Source organism: Ceratina calcarata, unplaced genomic scaffold (assembly GCF_001652005.2).
Source record: "Ceratina calcarata isolate Rehan_Ccalc_2016 unplaced genomic scaffold, ASM165200v1 scaffold78.2, whole genome shotgun sequence".
Classification (NCBI taxonomy): domain Eukaryota; kingdom Metazoa; phylum Arthropoda; class Insecta; order Hymenoptera; family Apidae; genus Ceratina; species Ceratina calcarata.
The window spans coordinates 1594896-1618440 of record NW_017179105.1 but is presented as its reverse complement, the minus strand read 5'-3'; the positions used below and the strand labels follow the sequence as shown (position 1 = coordinate 1618440).

General features: G+C 42.8%; 7 protein-coding genes across 9 annotated transcripts; 4 read left to right on the top strand and 3 right to left on the bottom strand.

The window, feature by feature from the left end:
* Positions 1-158: 158 nt before the first annotated feature.
* Positions 159-1512, bottom strand: LOC113465053 (isoaspartyl peptidase/L-asparaginase). Its single transcript, XM_026818379.1, has 2 exons — positions 1129-1512; positions 159-1066 (listed from the first exon to the last, which is right to left on the bottom strand). Exons 1-2 carry the CDS (start codon positions 1424-1426, stop codon positions 159-161), a joined length of 1206 nt encoding a protein of 401 aa, XP_026674180.1. The 5' UTR covers positions 1427-1512.
* On the bottom strand, positions 1428-19069 carry TAF1B (TATA box-binding protein-associated factor RNA polymerase I subunit B). The gene is made up of 8 exons (XM_026818406.1): positions 18998-19069; positions 3034-3338; positions 2763-2967; positions 2563-2704; positions 2364-2497; positions 2079-2294; positions 1782-2011; positions 1428-1711 (listed from the first exon to the last, which is right to left on the bottom strand). The coding sequence occupies exons 2-8, from the start codon at positions 3206-3208 to the stop codon at positions 1509-1511; spliced, it is 1305 nt and encodes a 434-aa protein (XP_026674207.1). The 5' UTR covers positions 3209-3338; positions 18998-19069; the 3' UTR covers positions 1428-1508.
* On the top strand, positions 3390-16314 carry knk (cytochrome and DOMON domain-containing protein knickkopf). 3 transcript variants are annotated; one of them, XM_026818400.1, is made up of 15 exons: positions 3390-7889; positions 7967-8138; positions 8232-8413; positions 13347-13540; positions 13615-13723; positions 13833-14071; positions 14141-14309; positions 14388-14499; positions 14563-14699; positions 14764-14899; positions 15025-15214; positions 15283-15383; positions 15454-15708; positions 15768-15875; positions 15935-16314. In XM_026818400.1, exons 1-15 carry the CDS (start codon positions 3846-3848, stop codon positions 16123-16125), a joined length of 6339 nt encoding a protein of 2112 aa, XP_026674201.1. In that variant the 5' UTR covers positions 3390-3845; the 3' UTR covers positions 16126-16314. The 3 variants fall into 3 exon arrangements, with proteins under 3 accessions (XP_026674201.1, XP_026674200.1, XP_017889760.1); XM_026818399.1 differs by lacking the exons at positions 3390-7889; positions 7967-8138; positions 8232-8413 and adding exons at positions 12548-12638; positions 12722-12967 and having other exon boundaries at positions 13321-13540; XM_018034271.2 differs by lacking the exons at positions 3390-7889; positions 7967-8138; positions 8232-8413 and adding an exon at positions 12714-12967 and having other exon boundaries at positions 13321-13540.
* Positions 9777-11750, top strand: LOC113465058 (sulfotransferase 1 family member D1). The gene is made up of 6 exons (XM_026818410.1): positions 9777-10146; positions 10220-10319; positions 10381-10682; positions 10765-10862; positions 10929-11228; positions 11564-11750. The coding sequence occupies exons 1-5, from the start codon at positions 9954-9956 to the stop codon at positions 11220-11222; spliced, it is 987 nt and encodes a 328-aa protein (XP_026674211.1). The 5' UTR covers positions 9777-9953; the 3' UTR covers positions 11223-11228; positions 11564-11750.
* LOC113465061 (uncharacterized) lies at positions 11751-12415 on the bottom strand. The gene is made up of 3 exons (XM_026818413.1): positions 12205-12415; positions 12073-12148; positions 11751-12015 (listed from the first exon to the last, which is right to left on the bottom strand). The coding sequence occupies exons 1-3, from the start codon at positions 12233-12235 to the stop codon at positions 11772-11774; spliced, it is 351 nt and encodes a 116-aa protein (XP_026674214.1). The 5' UTR covers positions 12236-12415; the 3' UTR covers positions 11751-11771.
* On the top strand, positions 17099-18745 carry St2 (Sulfotransferase 2). Its single transcript, XM_026818411.1, has 6 exons — positions 17099-17183; positions 17244-17447; positions 17510-17606; positions 17669-17825; positions 17892-18012; positions 18082-18745. Coding segments are annotated over exons 1-6 (984 nt in total). The 5' UTR covers positions 17099-17182; the 3' UTR covers positions 18486-18745.
* Positions 19070-19212: 143 nt separating the features above from the next.
* LOC108630813 (DDB1- and CUL4-associated factor 10) lies at positions 19213-23524 on the top strand. Its single transcript, XM_018034327.2, has 5 exons — positions 19213-19798; positions 19879-19992; positions 20063-20432; positions 20514-20729; positions 20809-23524. The coding sequence occupies exons 1-5, from the start codon at positions 19599-19601 to the stop codon at positions 21751-21753; spliced, it is 1845 nt and encodes a 614-aa protein (XP_017889816.1). The 5' UTR covers positions 19213-19598; the 3' UTR covers positions 21754-23524.
* Positions 23525-23545: the final 21 nt, after the last annotated feature.

Below are 23545 nucleotides of genomic sequence, written 5' to 3'. Positions count from 1 at the left end.
GAATTTTAGATACGCCTTATCGATGACGCTCGACTCCGGACTATATTTGATTCTAGTTGGGTAATGTGCGTGGATTAAAATCGTCTTTCTATACTCAATATACCTCTGCCATTCTCGGAAACTAAATAACTTTCCATCGAATAAACCACGTTCAATAGCTATGCTGAAATACAAGATTGATAACATTGAACAGATGAAATATCGATGTAGTTTCTATGAAGATATCTAATTATAAGTACAATTGGAAAATCGCATTCACAACGCCTGCCCTCGTTATAAATTTCCCGTTTCTCTTCGTACAATCGTGCCCCATACGTGATTAAATTGTTCTCTATTACCGCGTACGGCATTTTCTCAGAAGTGAAATACGTTGCCCAATGACCGTCCGGTTGAAGTACAATCCCGCCGCCGATTTGGTCAAATTTATTTAACATATGGGTAAAATGATTATTCAGAGCTTCTTCGATCGGAACGTTATGCTCGACATCCTCTACGATTGCACGCGCCAATCCTAGCTTCATTATAGATTCCCCGTGCCCCGTTAAAGAACAACCTACGTTCCTGGTGGCATAAGTACCGCAGCCCAGGATCGGAGAATCTCCTACTCTTCCTACTAACTTTTTGTTTAAACCACCTGTCGTGGTCCCGGCGGCTATGCTAAACCCGTCGTACGCTACACAACCAACGGTATCGGAACTATCTACGAACGATTGGCATGGAGTATCTATTTTTTTTCTAATTACAATATCGAATACAGTTGTTTTACCAATTAATGTATTGAGATCCAACAAACTCTGATTATCAACGACAGAATCGAGTTTTCCTTTTTCTTCCGTATCGAAAGCTAAACGCGCTAACGGTGCGGTCATGTTTCCTTCCGACAGCCAATTTATGTCCGCGTGCTTCGCTAAATTTTTCGCACCGTCGCCAACGAAAATAGAATTCGGGAAATTGTTCATAACGTATTTTGCAAGAGTTATAGGATGCTCTATATCCGAGACTGCCGCTACCGAGCCGCATTTGAATGTGTAACCGTCCATTATACTTGCGTCCATTTGAACTTTCCCTATGTTTGAAATATTGATAAGACTCGCAAAGATATAACTAAATTTGGCATTTCTCAAGTACCTATCTCATTCAGTACGGATCCGTAACTACAATTAAAGAATTCGTCGCACTCTAGCCACCACAATGCAGCCTCTACTGCATCCACCGAAGTTTCACCGCGTATTAATTTTTTGTAACCGTTGATCGCAGCTTTTTTACAAGCTGTCATTTTTTCTATAACTATGTTATCACTAAAATTTCCAGCCCCCCCATGTACGATTATACACGGGGTATTGCTTTCGTAACATTTACAGTCGTCGTTCAGAACAATTTTCTTATTCAATGTGTTATCGCAATACGTAATATCCCCGTGACTCATTCTCGTCAATTAACGGTACTATACATTCATAAATTTTGAGGTTCGAAACAAAATGAATACGTATTAGATATTCACTTATCACTTAAACATACCTGTTGATCTTCTCTGCGATCCTACTGATCTGATATTCGGTCACACCATCTAAACCTAACAAAATCTTCAACACCACGATAATAAAACCCAGCGCGCGACCTTCGTAGTTCGGAATGTACGATTTTTTTCCATCAAATGCCATTTTCGGAGGAGACAAAGCTACAAATCTTTCTGCGTACAGGCGAATGCCTCCTAGAAACAAATTGAATCATGAAATATCCAATTAACTACACTTGCATCATCGAGCGTAAAGAATGCATACTTGGCAATCCTAATTCTTGGCAGTATCTACCAACTAGAGACGACAAATCTGGACAAAGTAACTCCCACACGCCAAGAAGCTTGGCCATGCTCGCAACCATTCGCCTCAATCCTTTGGACGTCAGTTCAATATTTTGAGTTAAAAAATTTTTCTCTTGTGCGGTCAAACTAATTTCTGTCGGTATCAAGTGATCCAATTTGTAATAAGATAAATGCCCTTCCTTTCCGTATCTAAATAGGAGTAGGTTCATGAATGAAGTAAAAAGATTTGAATATGAGGTAAAAAATTGTTACATACCTTAACATATCTCCTAACTGTATTGGTTGATTCTCTATCCTTAAAGCTAAGTATAGAATTGCCCATAGCCGCATTGGTGTAATTACCTGAGGTCCTATTTTATATTGAGTCCTGATATGTGTTTCTCTGTATTTAACTTTTTTCGACCTCGGCACTCCTTTAGACAGCTCTTTAATCTTTTTTGCCTCTGCTTTAGCGTGAGAGCTAAATTGTACTCTGCGCAAAATTAAAGGATGTGAGAAACAGAGTCTAAAATTTCTTTATAAAAATAAAGTATGCACTTACTTTCCCTCCTTTGCCGAAGACTTCACAGAACTAGATTGACTGGGTGCAGTTTGGCTGCACGTACTTAAACCATCACCATCGGAACTAGCTTGAGACTGAAGATACCTGTCGTAATCTGCAGTTGCTAAGAGTTTCTGAAAGTAAAATATATGTAAGTACCAAGTAATCTGTCATTTCTTAAGAGAATAATGAAAACTACCTTGCTTCTATTCAAGTCCCTCGTAGAGCTACTGCACTCACTCATGCCACCAGATACTATAGAAGTATTTACGCTCCCAATTCTTCTCCTCTTTTTAGAACTCTTCTGTGATCCCATCTTGCCATAAATGATTGCAGCATCTCTGTTGCACCAATTTATATTTAAATACAAATTACAATAATATCTTTATGCAAACGTACTTTTTCTTATATCTCCTTGCCAATTTTGGCAAGCACTTCTTTTTGGTCGAGATGAAGGCCACCTCCAGCTTGCCCAGATATGTTGCCCATAATTGTAATATTGTTAATTTTATGTCAGTTGCAGCTCCGAGTTCAATTAATTCATTCGTCAGACCGATTAAAACAAAATTGTACAATTCCCACGAAGTCCATCCAGCTTCTCCGTCTAGTGATTGCAATAAGAGAATTAAGAATCCGTTGGAACAATATTAAAAATATGTTTTAACAATACCTGACTTGTCTTTCAACTGTCTGATCCTTGTTTTTCGTAATCTCGTTGCACTGTCTACACGTATCTCAAGTATTTCCTCTCTCATGTCCTCGTTCTGCGTTTGACATGTTTGACAGAAAAAATACCCGGCTTCTTTGTAGAAGGCCGTACTGCCGCAAATTCTGCATTTCTGCATCGTCTCCGCACGTTTATCGCGGGTGTGACCCGGTCTTCTTCAGGCCACATTTAAATCGCAAGGTTATTCGAGCACGTTGTGGATTCAAAACACTCGACGCGAGTGATTTACTAACACGCGTGCACTCGACCTGTGGAACACGAGAATATCCATGTGTTAGCAAGTCCTGGCATCGCGATTGGTGCCGTTCGAACTAGTGGCTTGCTTCTCCAACCTCCTCTATAGTGTGTAAAATTCACCGCTAGTTTACGGTTGAGTATTCAGGGAAGTGTAAACAATAACTCGAGCTTTTTATAGAGAAGTTTCTTAATATCGCTAAACTGTATGAAACGAGCACGGTGCGACGAATATCGCGGCAATCCTCTCCGTGACAAGTTCATAGTTGAGCTGGGTCGTAAAAATTTCGTTAAGTTTAAGAGAACTAGGTCGGTCTCGTAATCATTCAGAGTAGCATCTTAACCTCCCTTTTGTACCGTGTCACCATCCCTTGAGGAAGCGTTTTTCCCAATTAGGAGAGCCATGATCGATTGCCCGAATGTTTACCAGCAATTCGTATCGAGGGCGAGGCTCGTCGTCAAAATGTGACAATGTATCAAACCCTGAACGAACGATGATAAAGCACGTCTAGCTCGTGATTATGGAGTATGACTCTGCATCGAACTGTGAAGGTCGTCTGAGAGATTTCGAAGCTTCGGAGGATCCACCGCGTTTACGAGAACCCCAGAGACTCGAATGTGGGACCTGCACCACGAATTCGACGGCATGGCAAGCCTTGCAAGTAGTGGCATCGCAGCCAAAGCTCAAGCTCGGGGCGACGAACAGAAGCCTCTCTTCCCAGGTGATGGAGTATTACCACAAGTATTCACAAAACGCGAATCTGGATCAGTATTTCTCATTGCCCGCGACCAGCACGTCGCCGGAAGCGATTAAATGTTATTACAGTATATACGAGGTAAATTCGCAACCAGAGGCTAACAGACAGGATTGCATAGGCGAGGAGTATAATTTACGGTCCTACGTGCCCAGAGAAAGAAGAAGATGGGTCAGGCCACCTCTCATAGGCCAGTCCTCGAACACCGAGTCCACGTCTAGGTACGTTCAATCACTGGCAAACCCTGAGTCTCTGTCGCCGGATTTAAAACGAGTCACGCCAGAAACTATTTTGGAGGAAAAGAATGAGAGCCAAGAGATATTGACAGAAAGTGCTGATAGAAAAACGTCTTCTCCGACTTCGAGCATCGCCTCTCACAAGCCGTTGGAGTGGGACAGTGGAGCTGATGTTGGTTACTATAATATACTGCCTAGTAACAAACAGAGTGACAAAAAATTGAGTACCATAGAACGTATGGCTTTGGCTAGGGGTTGCTCGGCTGCTTTGAGATTAGATCCCGAAGGTACTACGGAATCAGGGATTTCTGTGAAACTTGTTGGCGTTCAAAAGAATTCAGCCGCGTCTGTGACACCTGATGCTAATTCCACTCCGTTGTTAGAGAACGCTTCAGGATCGGAGAGCGAGTTGGAAATAACTCCGATCGTGAAGAACCACTTGCCCGGTATTATAACCGGGAACGATATAAAGTCTAATGAGAGGTTCCCGCCGAAAAATTCTAAGCCGCAAGATATTTTCGCGCAGTACCCGAAGAAGGAATCGAACTATGATACTCCGAAATCGGCATTTGTGTCTAAAGTACCTCTAACGAAATTGCTGACCGAGGCAAAAAAAGTACCGGCCAAACAAAACAAAGAAAATATATACTCTCCCAATTCGTCTTTGAAGAAGAGTACATCGATGAATACGTTAGTCATATCGCCTTCTAAATTATCGTTAAAAAGGAGTCAGAGCGAATTAAATTTACATGCTAGGGATAAGAATAAGGCCGCATTGCCGTTAATCTTTCACTCCTCGTCCTCGATCGCCACCGTTGTAAATAAACCTTCCACTTGTGATAAAGTTATACAGACGAGCTTGTACGCTTGTTCTCAAGAATCCGTCGGAATACAAGTTTCGGTTCTAGAGGAGGAGAAACCGCCGTTACCAAAGAGAGGAACTAGTTTGCAAAAGGGAATGACGAAAAATTCGAAAGGCACGTACAAAGTTGAGAATTCGAAGGATCCGGAAGTCGGGAAAACGCGAAACGCTGGTACCAACAAGGAAGCTAAACCCAAGCGACTCAGTTATTCAGAATTGTCGCAGAATGGTTCCGCCACGCAAACGTCTCAACCCGAGGAGGCGGAAAACATTACTGGGAGAGCGAACAGTTTCGAATATTTCCCCGGTCACGTATACGAGAACGTTCCGAACGGAAGCGGCAGCCATGTATCGTCGTCGGAGACCGGAAGGTCTCATTCCACTTTGCCCAATACCAGTTCCAGTATTAACGAGAAACTATGGGGTGACTCGGACAGCCTGGTCAGAGATTTAGAACGAAGCGTGAACATTTTGAAGAGCCTCGTCGACGCGAACAAGTGCGACAAGGAGGTGAAGAAAAGACTGATACATCACGTGGTCAAGAGACTGATCACCGCCAAGTACACCGACGATAAGATAGAACATAATTTGGAGGACAACGTCCCGTGGAATCCGGACGACGCGAGGAGCAAGGTCTACGGCAGGGAGATCCTTCAAGCTTTAACGAAGAAACACAACACGAGCGATTCGTCGGCGGACTGGAACCCGCAGAAGGGAGTCGCGCGAGGGAAGACCGTGAGGAACGGCAGAGGGATCGGCAAGGACGTGGCTCTGGAGAGCAGCAGCGATAAAATAGACAAAAACACGGATAGGACCGAAACTGACGGACGGAAAGCGAGAATGGGACTTAGATCGGACGATTGCCGTCGAAGCAGCAATACTGTCACCGACAAAAGTGAGAGTTCCGAGTGCTTCTTTCCACAGAGAGGCCGCAAGAGTAACAAGGTGCAGGATATATTTTCCGCGAAAGAGAGGTGCAAGATCTCGCAGCAGGATTCAACGACGACCACGACGGATAGTATGCATGCACCGGATCACAACCGAATGTTGTTAGATGCGGTTGTGAACAACCGAAGAGTTCGTTCGAGTAACACCGAGGAGCAGGCCGACTGGAGATTGCTCACTACTTTCTCCGAGAGGCAGTTCGAGTTGAAGAAGTGCAGTAATTCAGAATCCGGAGACTCGAAGCTGGTCAGCTATGCGGAGATGGAGAAGAGGAACCAATTGATTTGGATCACGAACGAGATCAGCCATTTGTGCAATCTGAAGAAGTTGTTAGAGGAGTCGCGACGACCGGAGAGGCTACGCGCCTCTCCGAAAAAATCAAGATCGGAAAACTTTAAGACGCGAACGCAAGAATCGTCGAAGGAAGATTACTCGCAGAGAAACGGATCGGCGGAAGAGCCGTGGTCGTCTCATTGCAACTTAGCCGCGTGTCAGATGTCCAACACATCCAACAGCACTATTCAACGCATCAGGAAACGAAACAGTTGCGCGCAAACTGCGACCAACGTGACTGGTGCTCATTCGCAAACCGGCGGTGAGATCGTGTCAGCTACGAGCGTACAGAAGTCTACGGTGAAGCTCATCAGTACCGGGATGCAAACCGTGCCCCAGGAAATGTCCACGATTCCAGCTTTGATACAATCGGAGATCGTGCACTACGTGAAGTGCCCGGCGCACAGTGCGATGCATTTCCCAAAATACAACGAGCGAGCCAGCCAGTGTACGAAGCATCAACAAAACGTGGTAACTGCTTGCATGCAGTGTCTACAGGAGCAGAAGGACCAGTCTACCAGCGTTCAAAAGGTGCACGCTTCCATAGAGAATTTCCGAGAAGAGAGCCCGGTGTGTTCGCAAATCACCGACCGAACGAACAGCCGGGGCTCGTTGGAGATGGTTCACCACTGCGCGAACAAGGAGGTTCAAACCACTCCGCTGAAGCAGAAGGATGCTAAAAATCAGATAAACGCGTCGAAGTCGAAACTATGCGATTGCAAAGGTGGCCACGTCTGCCAAAGCGTATCGTCAAAGGGATGTCAGTCGTGCACGTGCGAGAACGATCAGCCGAAGAAGGGACGGGCACCGATGAAACATAGTTCAAAGTATTATCATAATAGTAACGGATACGTGCCGAGCTTCAATCAAAACGGATACGTCAAATTGTGCGAGTGTTCGAATGACTGTTCCTGCGAAAACAGCCGCGATCAAGAGGTTCACATAGGATTCTGCGGTTGTCACTCGAACGCAAAAGCTCGATGCTTCCACGCAGAATCTGAGAATCAACCATGGACTTACTGTGCGAGCAACGAGCAGAGCGGCAGTTCTACACAGTACAAAGTACAAAGCAACGCAAAATGCGACTGCGAGAAGGATTGTTTTTGTAGTAATAGGGCGAAGAACGGGAAACCAAATCGCGCGGACGAGGCAAATCAAACCAGCGACTCCGAAAGGACTTGTAAATATTGTCATCGCTGCGGTGTACCTTATCAGAGCTTAAAGAGATGCAAATGTTCGCAAGCGTATCCGAAACCGATCGCGTACGAGTTGTCGTTCACGAAGAACGAACGGAAGAACGAGAATTCGGCCGCGGTGCATAAAGTGCCATTATCGAATCGTACCGTTAACGAGGGTAAGACGGATGGCTGTGTTTGTAACTTGATTAAAAAGGCTGGCTCGATGATGAGTTCACCGCAGAAGAATACTCTACAGGTAATCGATCATGATACAGCCTTATCTAAAGGAACATATTGATTATATAACTTATTGTTGTGATCGATTGGTTTCAGGATTATTTGTCCAAAAACAAAGCTGACTTCGTAAATAATGCAGAAACACGTCGTCAATACATGTCAGAGATATCTCATCTGCGACAACTGCGAAAGGAGAAGCGGATACAATTGTTGGCGATGGCTAGTACGTCGAATGTTCTCAAGTCTTCGAAATCTTCCAAACCGCCAGGTACCGACCTTCGTCTGTTTACATCGTTAAGATAATAAATAATCGTCGATCGATCTACGAAAATTAATGTCTTTTGTTATATATGACGTGTAGCTTATACGCAGAAGAAGATGAGCGATGAGGAAATGAGAGAGAGGCTGCGAAAACGTTATCTTCATTTAAACGAAGTGAGACAGAAGCGACGGCAGCGGGAGAAACAAGAAGAAGCGCGGCGTAACAAGCTGATGGCCAAAATCTTTTGTAAGAAGTTGCAACAGAAGGTACTGAGGGGCCAAGTGGATCTATCACAGAGCGTCAGCGTCATATCGAACATGTAACATTAGAGAGAAATGTTTGCGTAGCGTAGATGTCAATTAGTAGTCCGATTATTGAGTAGATAATAGAGAAACAACGTACAAAGTATTCGGCCTCTCGAGCCGCGAGAGGATTATTAAAGATTCGTCAGTTTAAAATCTCCTCTTGAGTTTAACTTTATTTACGATACAGCATAATAAATACTAACATTGCGTTAAGTCTTTAATGTTTAAGATACATTTGCAAGGTCCAAATGTGTATCATTTTTTACGATATAATCTTCGCGTTTCGTGTGCGACACGAGACTGAACAAACATAGATTATCAAACAATAACTATTATATATCTGTATTAAGATACGATGCGTTGTTCTACAGATTTGTGCCTAGAATCTATGATATTTAATATTAAATTTAAGGGAACATTATCTTGCCAAGATATTTTCATACTACAAAATACATTGAGGCGACGAATCACGTCAGATCTTATGAAATCGTAATGAAACTTTTCATTCGATGCTACGGCACATTTAGGTTTTATTTAACAATTGACTAGTTTTAGAGGAAAGATGACTCGCCACGTCGTGAATACGTTCGATCACCGAGTTTGTTCGCGGGAAAGTAAAATGCTTTAAGACGACGAAAGTAGTTGTTAGTACCTGAATCACAGTACACAATCTTTTGTTACTCATAAGACTTAGATAATATAGTCTCTTGAATTTTTCTAATAGTTTACCTTTTTTGTATTACGATTATACTCATTTGATTATATAATAAAAATAAAGCAGATCTATTTACGTCTCATACATTATCCTCCTAACTCCTTCACTCCTGTTAGAAAAACATCAGAAATTTTTTAATATACGATTTTAGTATACGAGACTGATTTCTCTCTAAGCATTCTATTTCTTTTCTACGCCCTTGATTTCTAAGTCAAAGCTATGCAGAATATTTCCAGGAAAATAATACTTACATATTTTCCTCCGCAAATAATTTGTCTAATTAAACATTTTTTAAAAAGCACTTCGAATAATTGCATCTTGCGTTTTACAATTAGAACGAATGCAGCCCGAGATAAACTAACGGTTGTAGGGAAAAAAACCGCGAAAGATTGTCTGCGACCTTGTTCTAGTAAAGTAACACCGAAACAAAAACGTCTCAATGTTATTAACAAAACAATTTGCGACTGAGAGACTGGATACCAACACATGTTAAATCGACCAATCAGAATTTGTACAATTAGATAAAGCTGGATTTTGTTCAATAATCGCTCCTTAAGCCAAGCCTCGAGTCGTTTATCTGTAGGTGGTAGTTATTACAGGTCGGCCTATATAAGGATAATATTCGCCGATTCTGAAACAGTCTGTTCTCTTCAAATCGGGAACGAAACACATAATTTTTCCTGTCGGATGTCACAATACTTTGCGAAATCCGTCCTCGCGTCTCTGATCAATGATCATTACAAATAAAGAGTAGAATCAGAATCGATCTTCGAACACTTGGATCAAATTTGTTAAGAGAAAATGGCTTCTCAGACTGAGGAAAACGAAGATTTGGATCGGCTTTTAAAAGAGAAATTTACGAATGACTTCCGTAAGGGGTACGTGACCGTGCAAGGTGTTTGCCTGCCGATCACGTACAAAAGATTCGAGGAGGAGATTGAGAATTTCGAAGTGAAGGATGACGATGTTTGGGTCTGCAGTTTTCCCAAAAGCGGTAGATAGTTATAAATTCTTTATAACATTGAAACGTATCAGAGATGATAGTTTAATCGAAATGATACAATCAGGAACGACTTGGACTCAGGAAATGATCTGGTGCATCGGGAACAACGTGGACTTGGAAGAAGCAAAGAAAACTCTCTTAATCGACCGGTTTCCGTTTTTGGAGTAAGCTCTATGATGTTCGATATCTCTACAGTCGCAGGGTTAAACGTGATAATTTTGTCAGGCTGACCGTGCTTTTCGATTACGAGAATGTCACGAAACTTCACCCGGACCGTAAACTTACCCTGCGGACCAGCAACAGCGTGGCTTACACGAGAAATATGCCGAGTCCGAGATTCATCAAATGTCATTTGCCTTTTCACCTGCTACCGCGTCAGATTCGAACTGGCGAGAAGAAACCGAAAATCGTTTACGTCACCAGAAATCCGAAAGATACCTGCGTTTCGTATTATTATCACTCTAGATTGATGGAGGATTATCGCGGTAATTTCGATGAATTCTGTCGTTTGTTTCTGGGACACAAGCGTACGTACATATATTTTTTGATAAGATAGACAATTGAAATGAATTTTGCAATGATGTTATATCGATGAATCATTTTTGATAGTTAATTATACTCCGTATTGGGATCATGTGGTTGGCTTCTGGACTAGGCGAAATGCCATGTCGAACATTCTCTGCATAAAATACGAGGACATGAAGGCCGTAAGTGATTCGAACATCAAAAAATCATTAGAAAGACTTGTACGTATTTTTTTTTATGAAATACAGGACTTGGCCGCGGTGATACGAAAAGCTGCAGCGTTTTTGAACAAACCGGTGCCCGAAGATAAAATGGAAATGTTAGTGAAACACTTATCATTCGATAGCATGAAAACTAATTGGTCTGTGAATTACGAGGAACAAATCGCTGGGATGCAGAAGCTAAACACGATCACTGCCGATGGCAAGTTTATCCGAAAGGGTCAAGTAAATCAATGGAAGGAAGAAATGCCACCGAGCGTAATTAAGAAGTTCGACGAGATGACGAAAGAAAAATATGCCCCGCATAATCTTTCCTTTTAAGATCAGGTAACTAATCAATCAAGGAAATATCAATCGGCGATAGTTTCAATTTCGATTCGAGGCACCGAAGAACGTTCGGCATACTAGTTTTACACAGTTCACCGATCGTCGTTTTGGTCCGAGGTGTAATGACGTTCGTGTCGCTTCCTCTTTCAATTAACATTATCGCTGCGTCCCTTTTCCTCCATAAAATTGCTATTTGAAGAGCGGTGAACCCATTATCGTCTTTCGCGTGAATGTCAGCTCCATGGTCCAATAAAAGTGAAAGAATATCCAAATTCGATCGATGTACTGAATCAAACGGTTTCTCAATAAATGTTTCATCGATTCTTCGTTCCCAGGTCTTCTTACCTGCCGTCATAAGCGGCGTTCGTCCTCGCGAGTCTTTTTGATTAATCGAAGCGCCAGAATCTAAAAGGAATTTCACGTTCTCGGATCGTTCGCCTATGATGGCGTATTGAAGACAAGTCCAGCCTCTACTATAAATGTATTTGCATTGAATAAAAATATGTTCGAACCTTTGTTAAATACTTTTATGCATTCTGCGCCTTACATATCCGTTTTCCCCAAATCCGCTCCCTTTTTCACAAGGATTTGCAGTATTTCAGGATTTCTTGAAACGAAGGAGGCATACATAAGAGCAGTTCTTCGACAGGGTTGAGTAATGGTATCGTCTAAGCTCGTAGAACTCTTGTCTAACAAGTAAGTAAAGATTTGTGGATCGGCTCGATCGATGGCCGACGTGATCGGTGTATTTAAATTAGGCGTAGGATAATTCAATTCTATCGACGGGCTATAATTACAGTCAGTATTATTAAATTATCAATACAATCGGCATTCATCTACATACATTTTTAATAAAAACTCTTTAATCTTCCTGACACTCGCGAATCTAAGAATCCACATAAACTGCTCCTCGACCGAATCTATGAAACATAGCTCTTCGTGATCGACTAGTAATTAACACATTTTGATGTCTTACCATTATTAGGATCAAATTTTGTACTCAACATCACCGATTCAATAAACTAAGCTACTAACAACTGTCTATATAGTTCAGGAATCGATCAAACAATGCGCACTTCCACTTAAACGTAGCGCGGGAATTTAACAATCGACACATTTTATTGTAAAATATGTTTATAAAACACTGTGCGATTATTTTAGAATCCCTTCTTTACTCCATCCTGCGTTAGTAAGAAGGTATTCAGAAATCCCGATGCTTCTACGGATGCTTGTTAGTCATCGGTTGACTTCTTTATTTTTCCTCCCCGGCACGCATTCCTTTTTGGTGAGCACCGGAAGGACAAGAGTCCAGTGACATTGGCCGGAGGAAGGAGGAACCCGTTCGGTGTTCGTGGACATTGAATCGCGATCGAGCCAGCTCTGGGCCGTACGCACAGCTTTCTCTTCGAGGTGGGTACACGTGCCCAAGGCGGTCGGAGAAGCGGGTATAGTCGCTGGTAACCGTTCAGACAGTCTCCAAGTCTACTTTCTAGAGTCGGTGTTGCGCGGAACAAGTCGGGACCGTTCGCGTCCATTTCCAGCTGCTGCGTGCCTTTCGCTCTCTTTCTTTTCGTCGGTCTCCCATGAATCTTGGCAGTGACAAGATCGTAGTTGCACCGTGCGGAAACGAGTCCTGTGACGTAAATCGAAGGAAGATGAAGTGATGGCAGATGTTACGAGGAGGTGGATCACGCGTGTTCTCGTGACGGTTTTGACATGTGTGCTGTTCCCTGCCTACGGTACGTTTCTCGACGCGACTCTGCGTATGATGCAAATTCGAAATTCTCTGCATAATAATTCTGAACACTCTGTATTCCATTTACCTTTTTATACACGTATGTCAAGCATCGTGCGTCGATCCGACTGATAAAACCAACACTGAATGACGTTTCCTGTCCGAGCGTCGAAATCTTCGCTTATTAAATACAGATTTAATGACGCGTTGTAATTTCAATATTAGTCGCGAGAGCTAGAAGCAGTGATCTACATTTTAACATTCCACTTTCCTATCAGTTTTCTCCGGCCGCGATTCTCTCGCAATTAACTTTCGAGCGATTTCCCCGATTTTTCTTTTAATCGTCGCGTGACTCAGGTGTCGCCCAGTCGGACGGCGAGGAGTACAAAGGGAAGTACCTTGGCAAACTGAACGCGTACCATCATCAGGTGGCTGGTGACGTTTACGTGGTCGACGAGTACACGTTGCTGTTGACTTCGTTTAGTTACGATGGTAATGGGGCCGACACTTTCTTCTGGGCCGGCGCGTCGAATCGGCCCGGTCCTCAAGGTTTCATCGTCCCAGATGAATGGGGCAAGTGAGTTCACGCTTCACGCTGCGAAGGAGGCCTTGTCAGAGCCACGCGATTCAAAGATACGTCGCTTGTTTCAGAACGAACGTCCTCGATCGATACTTTAATAAGGATTTCACTCTCACCTTACCGGACAACAAGAAAATAACGGATATCAAATGGTTCGCAGTGTACGATCTGGGAAGCCAGGTGATCTGCACTTACTTAGACGCGATTAGTTATTTTATATATGCATTACTCTTGATCGAAGATTATTTATTTGAAATAGTAGACTTGATTTGTAATATATTTAATTTAGAACACATTCGGCGACGTCTACATTCCCGAGGAGTTCGAGTCGCCGGCGCCGCAGAAGATCTCTCAATTGACCAAACGATCGCACGGAGTGTCGTCCGAGTCTGTCGTGATCCTCGATTCGAAAACTATCAAAATACCAGAGTTCACTTACGACGGCCAGGGAAACGATACTTATTTCTGGGTAGGACTCGGTCCGCAGCCCTCGAGCAAGGGAGTCAAAGTTCCCGACGAGTACGGCTAGTAAGTAATTTTCAAAAATTGTACAAATACATTTGTTTGCGATCAATTAAAGCTTTCTTTTGTGATCAGTCTCGATCCGATCCATACGTACAACGGCGAAGACGTGATCATCCAGTTACCCGGAGACATGACCGTCTTTAATATCGATTGGTTGAGCATCTTCGATGTGAAAACGAAATCCAACTACGGTTCCGTTATAATTCCGCATGGTCTGAACGTGCCACCTTCGTTAGTAAAAGTAATCAAATTTTTCCAATCCCTTTTACCGTAAACGATTAAAAGTTCGAGCACTGATGATCGAACTATCAAAGTACAGGTGATCAAGCTCTCGCAGACGCTGCCAAATTGTATTCAGCTTCACAAACGGTTCCAAATTGGCTGGGAGATATTCGGCCCGCAGATCACTGTCCAGTTAGCTGGACAAGTCAGTACGTATGCTAACAATTTTTATTCCTTTCGAGTGTGAACAACTTTGCTGATCATGTTCGTAGGGGAAGAAGAGTACATGGCTTTCGGTCTTTCCGGTTCTGAAACCTCTAGCCAAATGGAAGGAGCGGATGTCGTCGTTGCTTATATAGATGGTACCAGAGGATACGCGGCGGATTACAACATCACCGCGAAAGCACCGGTAATTGATCATTAACATGAATTTAAAATTCAGAAAATAATATTTCTTTACGTTTCATGAACAGTGCGGAAAAGTTCTCGGTCAATACAAGGGAGTCTGCAGGGACGAACTGCTCGGTGGTCTGGACAACAATCAGCTGTACACAGCAGTGAGGGAAGATGGAATTAATATCATTACTTACAGGCGTAACCTTATCTCATGTAAGTTTGTCTTACATTAGATCGATGGAGAAAGCATAATTACAATACGTCAAAGATAGCATTCATCACTGCTCTAATTTAACAAACCGGAGGTAGACTTCTTTATGAGATCATCTGCGTTACAGCTGATCCGGGAGATAAAGAATATCCAACGAATCGACCTGTATATGTGATATGGGCCTTGGGAAGATTGGATGTTAATAAAGAGCCGTCTTTTCACGACGTGTATCCAAAAAGCGACTTGAAATTGGAACTAGCTCGCCAGGAACCCGAGAACACGTGTATGGATTTCACGGAGAATAATGATAAACGGATGTAAGTTGAACTTCCACCGAACAACTTCAACGACGTTGATTACGCATAAATGCATTTTCTCTCTGCAGAGAATCTTGGGAGAAGGCAGAAATATTCGACACAGGCATACGAACGTTTAAAGCTACGATTGGTCCGTCTGGGGGTAGAAAGGGCTACCAGGGAATCACAGGTTCGATGAAAATATTTAAAAATCATTCATATTTGATCTTACGATGTAGTAACCCAGCAAAATCCTTTAGGGCAAACGTCAACAGGTTTAGTTTGGTACATTGAGGGACAATTGGCACCTGAATTGTACCTGCGACGCGGATTGACTTACAACTTCCGCGTTCACGGAGGGAACAATCCGCACAGTCCTAACTTGTATCACCCATTAATAATAACCGACGAACCTCACGGTGGATACGACAAACTCAGCGACGCGGCGCAGAGTAAAATTAGAGTTCTGGCCGGTGTCGAGTTCACGAGAAGAGGGCAACCAAGACCTACCGCAGGTTTGTAAGCCGGATCACAGTTCAAATTATCTCTTTTCCATCGAAATTAATTATTTCAGTCGGTCCACTTTGCTTGAGCAAACACAACGATCGGGACAGAAGGCTGGACGATGATTTCACCACGTTTAAACATTTCAACAGAACACTTGTGAGCACGTGCGAACCAGGTAAGCGTAACAAACTCCTCATCTCTTTCGACTCGATTAATTTTTATGAAATTTTATAGGAGATGGTGGAGTGTTGGAAGTGACGCCTAATTCCACGTGGCCGGATATCGTTTATTATAATTCGTTTACTCATGCGGACATGGGCTGGAAGATACACGTGGTAGACTCATACTCGAAAGCGAACAACGCTGTTACTCGGCAGCTATCGTTAATGGCAGGAATAACGGCTGTGTTTTTTTGTTTGTTATAAGAATAGGTATAAATTATTGAGATTAGCGGTACCGTTGCTCTGACTGATCCTAGCACGTAGAATGAGAACACAGTTTAGTTCCTACGTAAACGGCGAATCAAAATCGGAGAACGTACATGTAATACAGATCGTACGTTAAATTTATGCATTGTAATTTTTATATTAATAAATATCTACATTATTAATAAATCTATTCCTATTGTCAAAACCCTTCTCATCAAACAAGACCAGCTAACAATTTAATATTTTCGTTTAATATTCATCAGAGAAAAACGCGAGGTAATAATCAGAATTTTTCGTACTCAAATATAGAAAATCGCCCAAGGGCCATTCGACCGAGAGAAAGTAAATGCAACGGCGGATTAACAGAATAAAAATGCATTATGAAAGTTGTACACATTCGTAATTACTGAATGAACCAGTCGCGAGAGTTGTTTCGTTTTGTACACGATTTGAAATTTGTTTGTAGAGAAGAAAATTAGTACCTGCTTTTGTCTAAGATTTACTAACGAGGTCAAGTATCACGCGATAGTATTTCAGATCTAAAATGCAACGTGCTGCGTGCATGCAAGCAACTTTCTCCGAAAGAGAAATCTGTTGCAGCGAGAAAGTTAATAACGCCAATATCATTTTCCGTGCAGACGATTAATTCTCGTTTCAGCGCAGATAATCACGCATTATCAGACCATTACGATCCACATTTCAAACAGAGTGCAGTTCATCATTCGGATTGCAACCAGATTCGAATCGGCGCGATAATTAAACAATACTCGTTTCCAGTTTTGTTGAATGACTGATGTAACTGAACCGAAGATCAGTATCTGGCATTTTCTAGGAATAATACCTCGACGAGCACGGAAGCATGTTCGTCTGTTTACGCGGAAACCCGTAGAAATCGAAAGTTGTTTTGGCTGAGGGAAAGAGAAAAAAAGTGGACTGTGAAATGCAGCGAAGAGACGACGATAAACTCGTGTGGACACTCTCATTTCGTTACGGACCGTAGACGCATTAGCATCTCCGAATTCGTCGTCGTGCTTCAACCAGAAATCGCATAGCAAGTGAGTTCGACACTTGAAACCAAGAGGGCTAATTCATTTAATTGTATGTAACATTCGTAGTGGATCCGAAACCCCTTACCTTCAGCACGATCGAGGGAGACGTGGGACGAAAATTAGACAAGATGTTCGGCGTGAAATCTAGTTTCCTAAGAGTACAGCCGGGTCATTGCATGATACCTCCGCAATTCGTTTTTTATGGAACGAGAATTCGAGACATGGAAATCTACGAGGACGACGTGTGGATGGTGTCGTACCCACGAACTGGTAATAATTCGTTGACCGAACAGATTTCTCTCATTATCTCATCTCGCTTTTGTGTATCACAGGTAGCCACTGGGCACAAGAAATGGTATGGTGCATCGGGAACAATTTTGACTATGAGAATGCCCAAACTCTGTTGGTCATACGTAATCCGTTGCTCGAGTAAGTTACGATCGAAAGATTGCGTTGAGGTATTTTGTTTCTTTCGTCGTTTGTCGCTTCAGAGCCTCGGCGTTAATGGTCACAGGGGAATACGTGGAATGGTTCGCGAAGTTGGGTGATTCGGTGGAGAACGTTAAGAACATGCCACGTACCAGATACATAAAGTCTCATCTCCCTTTGGAATTGCTGCCGCAACAGATTCATGAAAAGAAACCGAAGGTACTTAATCTTTCTCCACGGCATTGTGTCACTGCGTTTGCGATACGACGAATATGAATGTTTCAGCTTATCTACGTTGCTAGAAATCCAAAGGACACCTGCGTCAGCTTTTACCATTATTGCCGGAACTTCCATAGTATAACGGGAAGCTTCGAAGAGTTTGCCGAATTGTTCTTGGAAGACAATGGTATTTATCGCGTGCGTTTAATCGAAGCGCGGGTGTACGTCGATTAAACAACGATATTTCTCTTTCAAGCACCGATGGGCCCGTTCTGGAAGCACGTTTTGAAATTCTGGGAGATGAGAGACCAGGACAACGTTTTGTTTCTAATGTACGAGGAGATGAAGAAGGATCAAGTGGGTGCGATCAAGAAGACGGCAGAATTCTTAGGAAAAACCGTGACGGAAGAGCAAATCGGAGAACTCAGCGAACATTTGAAGTTCTCGAAAATGGCAACGAATCCGGCGATAAACTTGGAGCATATCTTACCGCAGAAGGATCTACCGGACGATGACAAATTCATAAGAAAAGGCAAAGTCGGTGATTGGAGGAATTATATGTCCGAGGAATTGTCCCAAAGGTTCGATGAATGGACTGAGAAGAATTTACGCGGAAGCGGCCTCGACTTCGACAAGGAAATCCTATCGTACGAGGAATGAAACAATAACATGATAAGGAAAATCCGTCTATTTTAAGTATAGATCTTATGACATAGCTATGTAGTTAAAAATAATATTCGAATGCTTGATGATAAGATTGAATTCAATCCAATGCAAATACTTTTAATACTTCTGATCTAGTTTGTTTCCAGCAAGTATCGAAACTAAGGGTTAATAAAACTATTCTACGCAGCGTATCGTCGTTTAAATGTAGGCGCTTTTACGCTGGCGCATCAGCACATTGTACACATGTTACCGAGTGACAGACACGAAATATATTACAAAGAGAACAAAATGCGTGATCACAAATGCACGTGGCGTAAATTAATGGCTATTTACCTGGTTAATTAAGATGCTCGATACTTTGTTCGTACTCGCTGCGAGACCGGTTTTCTATTAATGGACACATAACAGCTGAATCCGCGTGCACGAGCTGAATTCTAATCTCACGTGATGCAGCGTGCAGTTGGACGCGATACATTTTCAATGTAATAAAACGCGCGTTCACTTACCTTGGCTGAAACAGTTCACACGAATAGGATTCTTGTTCGATACTCGCGCTGGTCCTGGGAGACTTCTCGTCGATCCTCGACGCGCGACGTTCTATGTCAAAGCGAAGATGGCGTTCGATTCGTGTCGCGAAGGTGTTTTAAAGTTTCTTTGAATCCTGTCGAAGTACGAGAATCGCACGTAATCGCGAAGTTTTATTCGGTCACTCACGCTCAACAAGGTTCCACGTTCGATTCCGACGATTGAAAAGAACGCGTAGGCGGCCAGCCTGTCAAGAGTCACGTGTGATCGTTGCCCGTTGCAGTGGCATTCCGCACTTAACCTGTCTCGGTACGGAACGAATAGGCTACGAGTCTTACGAATACTAGAGAAAAATCGTCGATGCTGTTTCTTCCGTCGAGAAAACGATCGAAAGCGTTTGAGTCGATCGATACGGAAACGGTATCAAAGTCGATCGATCGCGTCGTACAGTAAGGAAGAAGCTCGAAGCCTCCCGTGATTCAGTTTGAGTTACAGGCGTTTCAGTTTCGTTTTCGGGGCAGTGAATTTCTTAATCGTCAAATAGATTTAATTGAATGCTGGTGAAATCCACGCTCGGCTGAAATGCCTAAAGTAAGAACCAGGCAGGCGAATAGCCTCTGGTTAAGACAACGCGAGTTGGGTATCAAGTTCCCCCTGGGACATTCTGATCGTTTTCATAAAACTCTTTATTCTTCTATCCAACCGGTAACTTCTTGGGATCATGCGTTATCTTCGACCGCTGCCCATGGCGGAGTCTTTAACCTCGAGTACTCTCCAGATGGGTTTGTATCCAAATTCCCTGATCGAAGCTGTAAAGACATCACAGAAATCATTGACATCGTGTTTTCTTTGTATATAATAGCTCGCTGCTATTGGCCGCATGCGAGAAGAAAAGTATTTTAATGTTCGATCCATTGAGAAGAAGATTGATCCATTCGATTGACAATGCTCACAACGATTGCGTGAACTGTGTCAGGTATGTATAGCAATATTTTTGTATGAACAGACGTTTGAATCCTCCTTGTATTAATAATTATTTTCGACAGGTTTTTAGACCAACGCATGTTCGCAACTTGTTCAGATGACAGTACAGTAGCTCTCTGGGATGCTCGAAACTTAAAGCAAAGAATAAGAACTCTTCAAGGACACTCGAATTGGGTGAAGAATATAGAATACAGTCCCAAAGATAGTTTACTATTAACCAGCGGCTTCGATGGCAGCATATACACATGGGATATAAACAGTTTCACAGAGAACAGTATTCTGTATAGGCGAGTGTTTCACACGAATGGTCTGATGCGCACCAGGCTCAGTCCAGATGCCAGTAAAATGTTAATAAGCACCACCTCTGGATATCTTATTATTATACACAACCTTAAGTTAAGCACGCTGACCCAGGATCTGGCAGGATTTCGGGTACGTCCGATTCCCAGTACCATACACTCGGATCGCGTATTTCAAGACGTATGAGATTTAACATATTGATTTTGATTCCAGCCGAACATGTACCGGTTGATGCAATCGTCGCAAACCACGATACCATATGCGATGAGTTTCACGCACCTTTTCTCTCAATCTCGTACGCATAACAGAGTAGAATTCTTAACCGATTTTCCTATCGGCGACGATGCCGAGATCATATCGAGCTTACAAGTACATCCGCAAGGATGGTGTGCTCTATCCAGGAACGTCAGCAACGGAGAGAAATCAGAGGTAGATATCGATGAATTGTATTTCCAACCAATGATTGTACCGTATTTTTGCCACGTATCCATTGACATATTCGTTTCAGTGGACCTGCATTCACGACATACAAGAGCGCGATGCATCCGAGACGGTAGACCAGACGAAAGAAGAAGAGGCGCCGCCGCCCCGATTCGACTCGGTGCCAGTGAGAGAGGTCGAAGACTTCCAGCAGGAATCCCTACCTTCTGCTTCCGGTATAATATCTCCCTTTAGAATATCTCCCGTTGTAATTGAACATTTTAACGAGCGCTATAGAGAGAGACCCGTTACGTACAATGACGCTAATAGAATCGCGACCGCTATAGTTAATTATGTGCGCGGCCGTCTGGGCGAACAAGAACGGGAATCGGACGAAGAGTACAGGACACCGAGGATCATCGGTGACCTGAGACCACTCAATATAATCGATTATTCCACTGGGAACGTAGAGTTGAACGTGAGTACGACCGATGTGTGGGAAGCGCATGTGGCAATCCGGGAAGCCAGGCTCCGAAGGGAAAGAGACTGGCTCTCCAGATCGACCAACAATACCGTTGTCATTATGGGAGACAGAATCAGAGTTGAGAATCGCAATAGGCGGAATAGGATGCATCAGCTGCATCAGAGGATGCACCAGAGGCATCAGATCCATCAGACGATGTACGCTATTCCGAGAAATCGTATGATTCACAAAAATACGCCTAGGTTAACGCATTATATAGAGGAGCCCAACGTGGGCTCCGGGTATATAAAGGAATTGTGTTTCTCAGCCGACGGCCGGCTGATATGCTCGCCGTTCGGCTACGGTGTACGATTGTTGGCATTTTCTAGCGATTGCTCGGAATTGTCCAACTGTGTTCCACCTTATAACGAGTCGATGCAGCTTCACGAGTTAGCGGCGAACGTCAGCCATTCCGGCATCGTGGTTAGTACAAAATTCTCTCCGAGGCATTGTTTGCTGGTATCGGGTTGTCTCAACGGAAAGATCGTTTGGCATCAGCCCGTAGTTTAGTCAGGTCGACTTGTTTTCTGATCGCAGAGGTCTGCATTCGGAGAGACTTCTCGGCGAGATATAGATTATTTGCTGATTTCTTTCGTTTTCTCCTTTTGTTTTCCTCTTTACAAAGTCGGTAGCATGGAGATTTACTGTTTTCCTAATGTACACTTTTTGATACATCTTATTTTCTAGTATGTCGTCTCCCGTTTAAATCGAGAACCGATCCTTTTTTTTTATAAAGGATCTGACGTCTTTTGGTGGGAATATTGTGCCGTTCTTTTTACTTAGAGCTCAAGACGCGAGATATTTAATACGCGATTATCTCTCAGTAGCGATTTAACGGAAATGAAAGGGAAATAAACGTGACGCTATTTTAATAGATTGTGCAATTTCGCGCGTACGACTGCGAGGGTATAATTTTTCTTCTAACGACTGAAGTATTTTTCTTTCAATACAAAACGATTTCAATGAGTTCACGGCAGAGTACTTTTTTTTTTCTTTTCCTTTTACATCCTTCTGAAACACGTTGAATCGCATCTTAGAAAACATTCCGCGAACAGAATTGTACATAATCTCGTAGAACGATAACAATCGCGTGTCGCCAAATTGGAATCGCAACGTCCTTCACTTCTCTTTCCACTGCACAACGACGAAGTGTATACTTTTACTTTACGTTTTTCGTTGGACTGTTCGCCTATCAAAGATTAAATCTCTATCAACGGAAAAGGAGAGATGAGAGGCGGAACGAAATTGTGCAAGAGGTATCATCCTCGCCGACGAACGTATCCTTGGTTATCATTAGTATTAAATTTCTTAGCCACGTATCGCGTGACTAATGCATGAAAATTACAAGTAATCACGGGATAATCATCCTATCTGGCTCGCCCAGAAACGAGGTTTCCTCTTATTACGAAAGCGACTAAGAAGCTTCGACTTTAATTAGATCTCGATCGATCAATTTATGAACGATGTTGCTCATACTTAATCATCAACGCAAAGTAGCAAAGAAATCGTGTAACATATGTAAATTCAGTGTCATCTTAGAGACGCAATGACAACAGGAAAAAGTAATAACGAGTACGACGTTCACGCCCGTGTGCGAGTCGATTATACTGATCAAGTAAGAGTGAATCAAATGATTGTTAGACGAGTCAGTATGTGCACATTGGGATCTGGTTTTTACGAAAGATCGCTGTGAGAAATTGGTATAACGTAGTATTACAATGATCTGTAATATTTTTTATGGCGATCTTCCATCACCAGGATTTTATATATAAAGCTCGTCAATTTTGGGAACCGCACGTTTCCCCATATTAATCGATATTGGCATTATTACGATGAAATAGTTTGAGAGGGAGAGAGAGAAAGAGACAGAGAGAATGAGAAATAGTGCATTTGCAATGAAATCGGGCTCAGAGAGCTCGAGATTAGAATATATTAAACGCACGCCTGAATCGTGGACGAGTGATTACCCGCAAACCTTTAATGGTAGATGAATTTTTATGTCGCGTGCCATCGATGGTTACTTAAAAAAAAATTTTTTTAACGGTACGCTGACCGTGAAAGCGGGCGTGAAGTCAAGGTGTGAGTGTACACGCGGAGTCAAGGATGTGCTCTTGCTTAACCGCGTTTCGGTCGACGATCGTCTTCGAGGTGATCAGCGAAGACGTCGACCGTACGCTCTTTATATTATAACTATACGATCGTGTACAGTAGTTAGCGTGCTGGTTGTTTTGTAAGATTTGTTTGTTTTCTTTTTCTGTACAATAAAATATTGCTTAATGTCTCTCGTTTCTCTCGATCCTTC

What these genes read in the sequence shown, in the direction of transcription:
- St2 (XM_026818411.1), top strand. An exon ending in TTCATGAAAAGAAACCGAAG is followed by an intron (nt 17,826 to 17,891) that starts GTACTTAATCTT and finishes TGAATGTTTCAG; the next exon opens with CTTATCTACGTTGCTAGAAA. An exon ending in ATTGTTCTTGGAAGACAATG is followed by an intron (nt 18,013 to 18,081) that starts GTATTTATCGCG and finishes TTCTCTTTCAAG; the next exon opens with CACCGATGGGCCCGTTCTGG.
- LOC113465058 (XM_026818410.1), top strand. Translation starts at nt 9,954, where the DNA reads ATGGCTTCTCAGACTGAGGAAAACGAAGATTTGGATCGGCTTTTAAAA. An exon ending in CTGCAGTTTTCCCAAAAGCG is followed by an intron (nt 10,147 to 10,219) that starts GTAGATAGTTAT and finishes TGATACAATCAG; the next exon opens with GAACGACTTGGACTCAGGAA. An exon ending in TTTGTTTCTGGGACACAAGC is followed by an intron (nt 10,683 to 10,764) that starts GTACGTACATAT and finishes CATTTTTGATAG; the next exon opens with TTAATTATACTCCGTATTGG.
- knk (XM_026818400.1), top strand. Translation starts at nt 3,846, where the DNA reads ATGGAGTATGACTCTGCATCGAACTGTGAAGGTCGTCTGAGAGATTTC. An exon ending in GAAATCTTCCAAACCGCCAG is followed by an intron (nt 8,139 to 8,231) that starts GTACCGACCTTC and finishes TATGACGTGTAG; the next exon opens with CTTATACGCAGAAGAAGATG. An exon ending in GTCCCAGATGAATGGGGCAA is followed by an intron (nt 13,541 to 13,614) that starts GTGAGTTCACGC and finishes CGCTTGTTTCAG; the next exon opens with AACGAACGTCCTCGATCGAT.
- LOC113465053 (XM_026818379.1), bottom strand. Translation starts at nt 1,426, where the DNA reads ATGAGTCACGGGGATATTACGTATTGCGATAACACATTGAATAAGAAA. An exon ending in ATCCGTACTGAATGAGATAG is followed by an intron (nt 1,067 to 1,128) that starts GTACTTGAGAAA and finishes TTTCAAACATAG; the next exon opens with GGAAAGTTCAAATGGACGCA.
- TAF1B (XM_026818406.1), bottom strand. Translation starts at nt 3,208, where the DNA reads ATGCAGAAATGCAGAATTTGCGGCAGTACGGCCTTCTACAAAGAAGCC. An exon ending in GGGACTTGAATAGAAGCAAG is followed by an intron (nt 2,498 to 2,562) that starts GTAGTTTTCATT and finishes TTTTACTTTCAG; the next exon opens with AAACTCTTAGCAACTGCAGA. An exon ending in CAGTTAGGAGATATGTTAAG is followed by an intron (nt 2,012 to 2,078) that starts GTATGTAACAAT and finishes ACTCCTATTTAG; the next exon opens with ATACGGAAAGGAAGGGCATT.
- LOC108630813 (XM_018034327.2), top strand. Translation starts at nt 19,599, where the DNA reads ATGCCTAAAGTAAGAACCAGGCAGGCGAATAGCCTCTGGTTAAGACAA. An exon ending in GATTGCGTGAACTGTGTCAG is followed by an intron (nt 19,993 to 20,062) that starts GTATGTATAGCA and finishes TATTTTCGACAG; the next exon opens with GTTTTTAGACCAACGCATGT. An exon ending in GCAACGGAGAGAAATCAGAG is followed by an intron (nt 20,730 to 20,808) that starts GTAGATATCGAT and finishes TATTCGTTTCAG; the next exon opens with TGGACCTGCATTCACGACAT.
- LOC113465061 (XM_026818413.1), bottom strand. Translation starts at nt 12,235, where the DNA reads ATGTTGAGTACAAAATTTGATCCTAATAATG. An exon ending in AAAATTTGATCCTAATAATG is followed by an intron (nt 12,149 to 12,204) that starts GTAAGACATCAA and finishes TATGTTTCATAG; the next exon opens with ATTCGGTCGAGGAGCAGTTT. An exon ending in AAAGAGTTTTTATTAAAAAT is followed by an intron (nt 12,016 to 12,072) that starts GTATGTAGATGA and finishes CTGTAATTATAG; the next exon opens with CCCGTCGATAGAATTGAATT.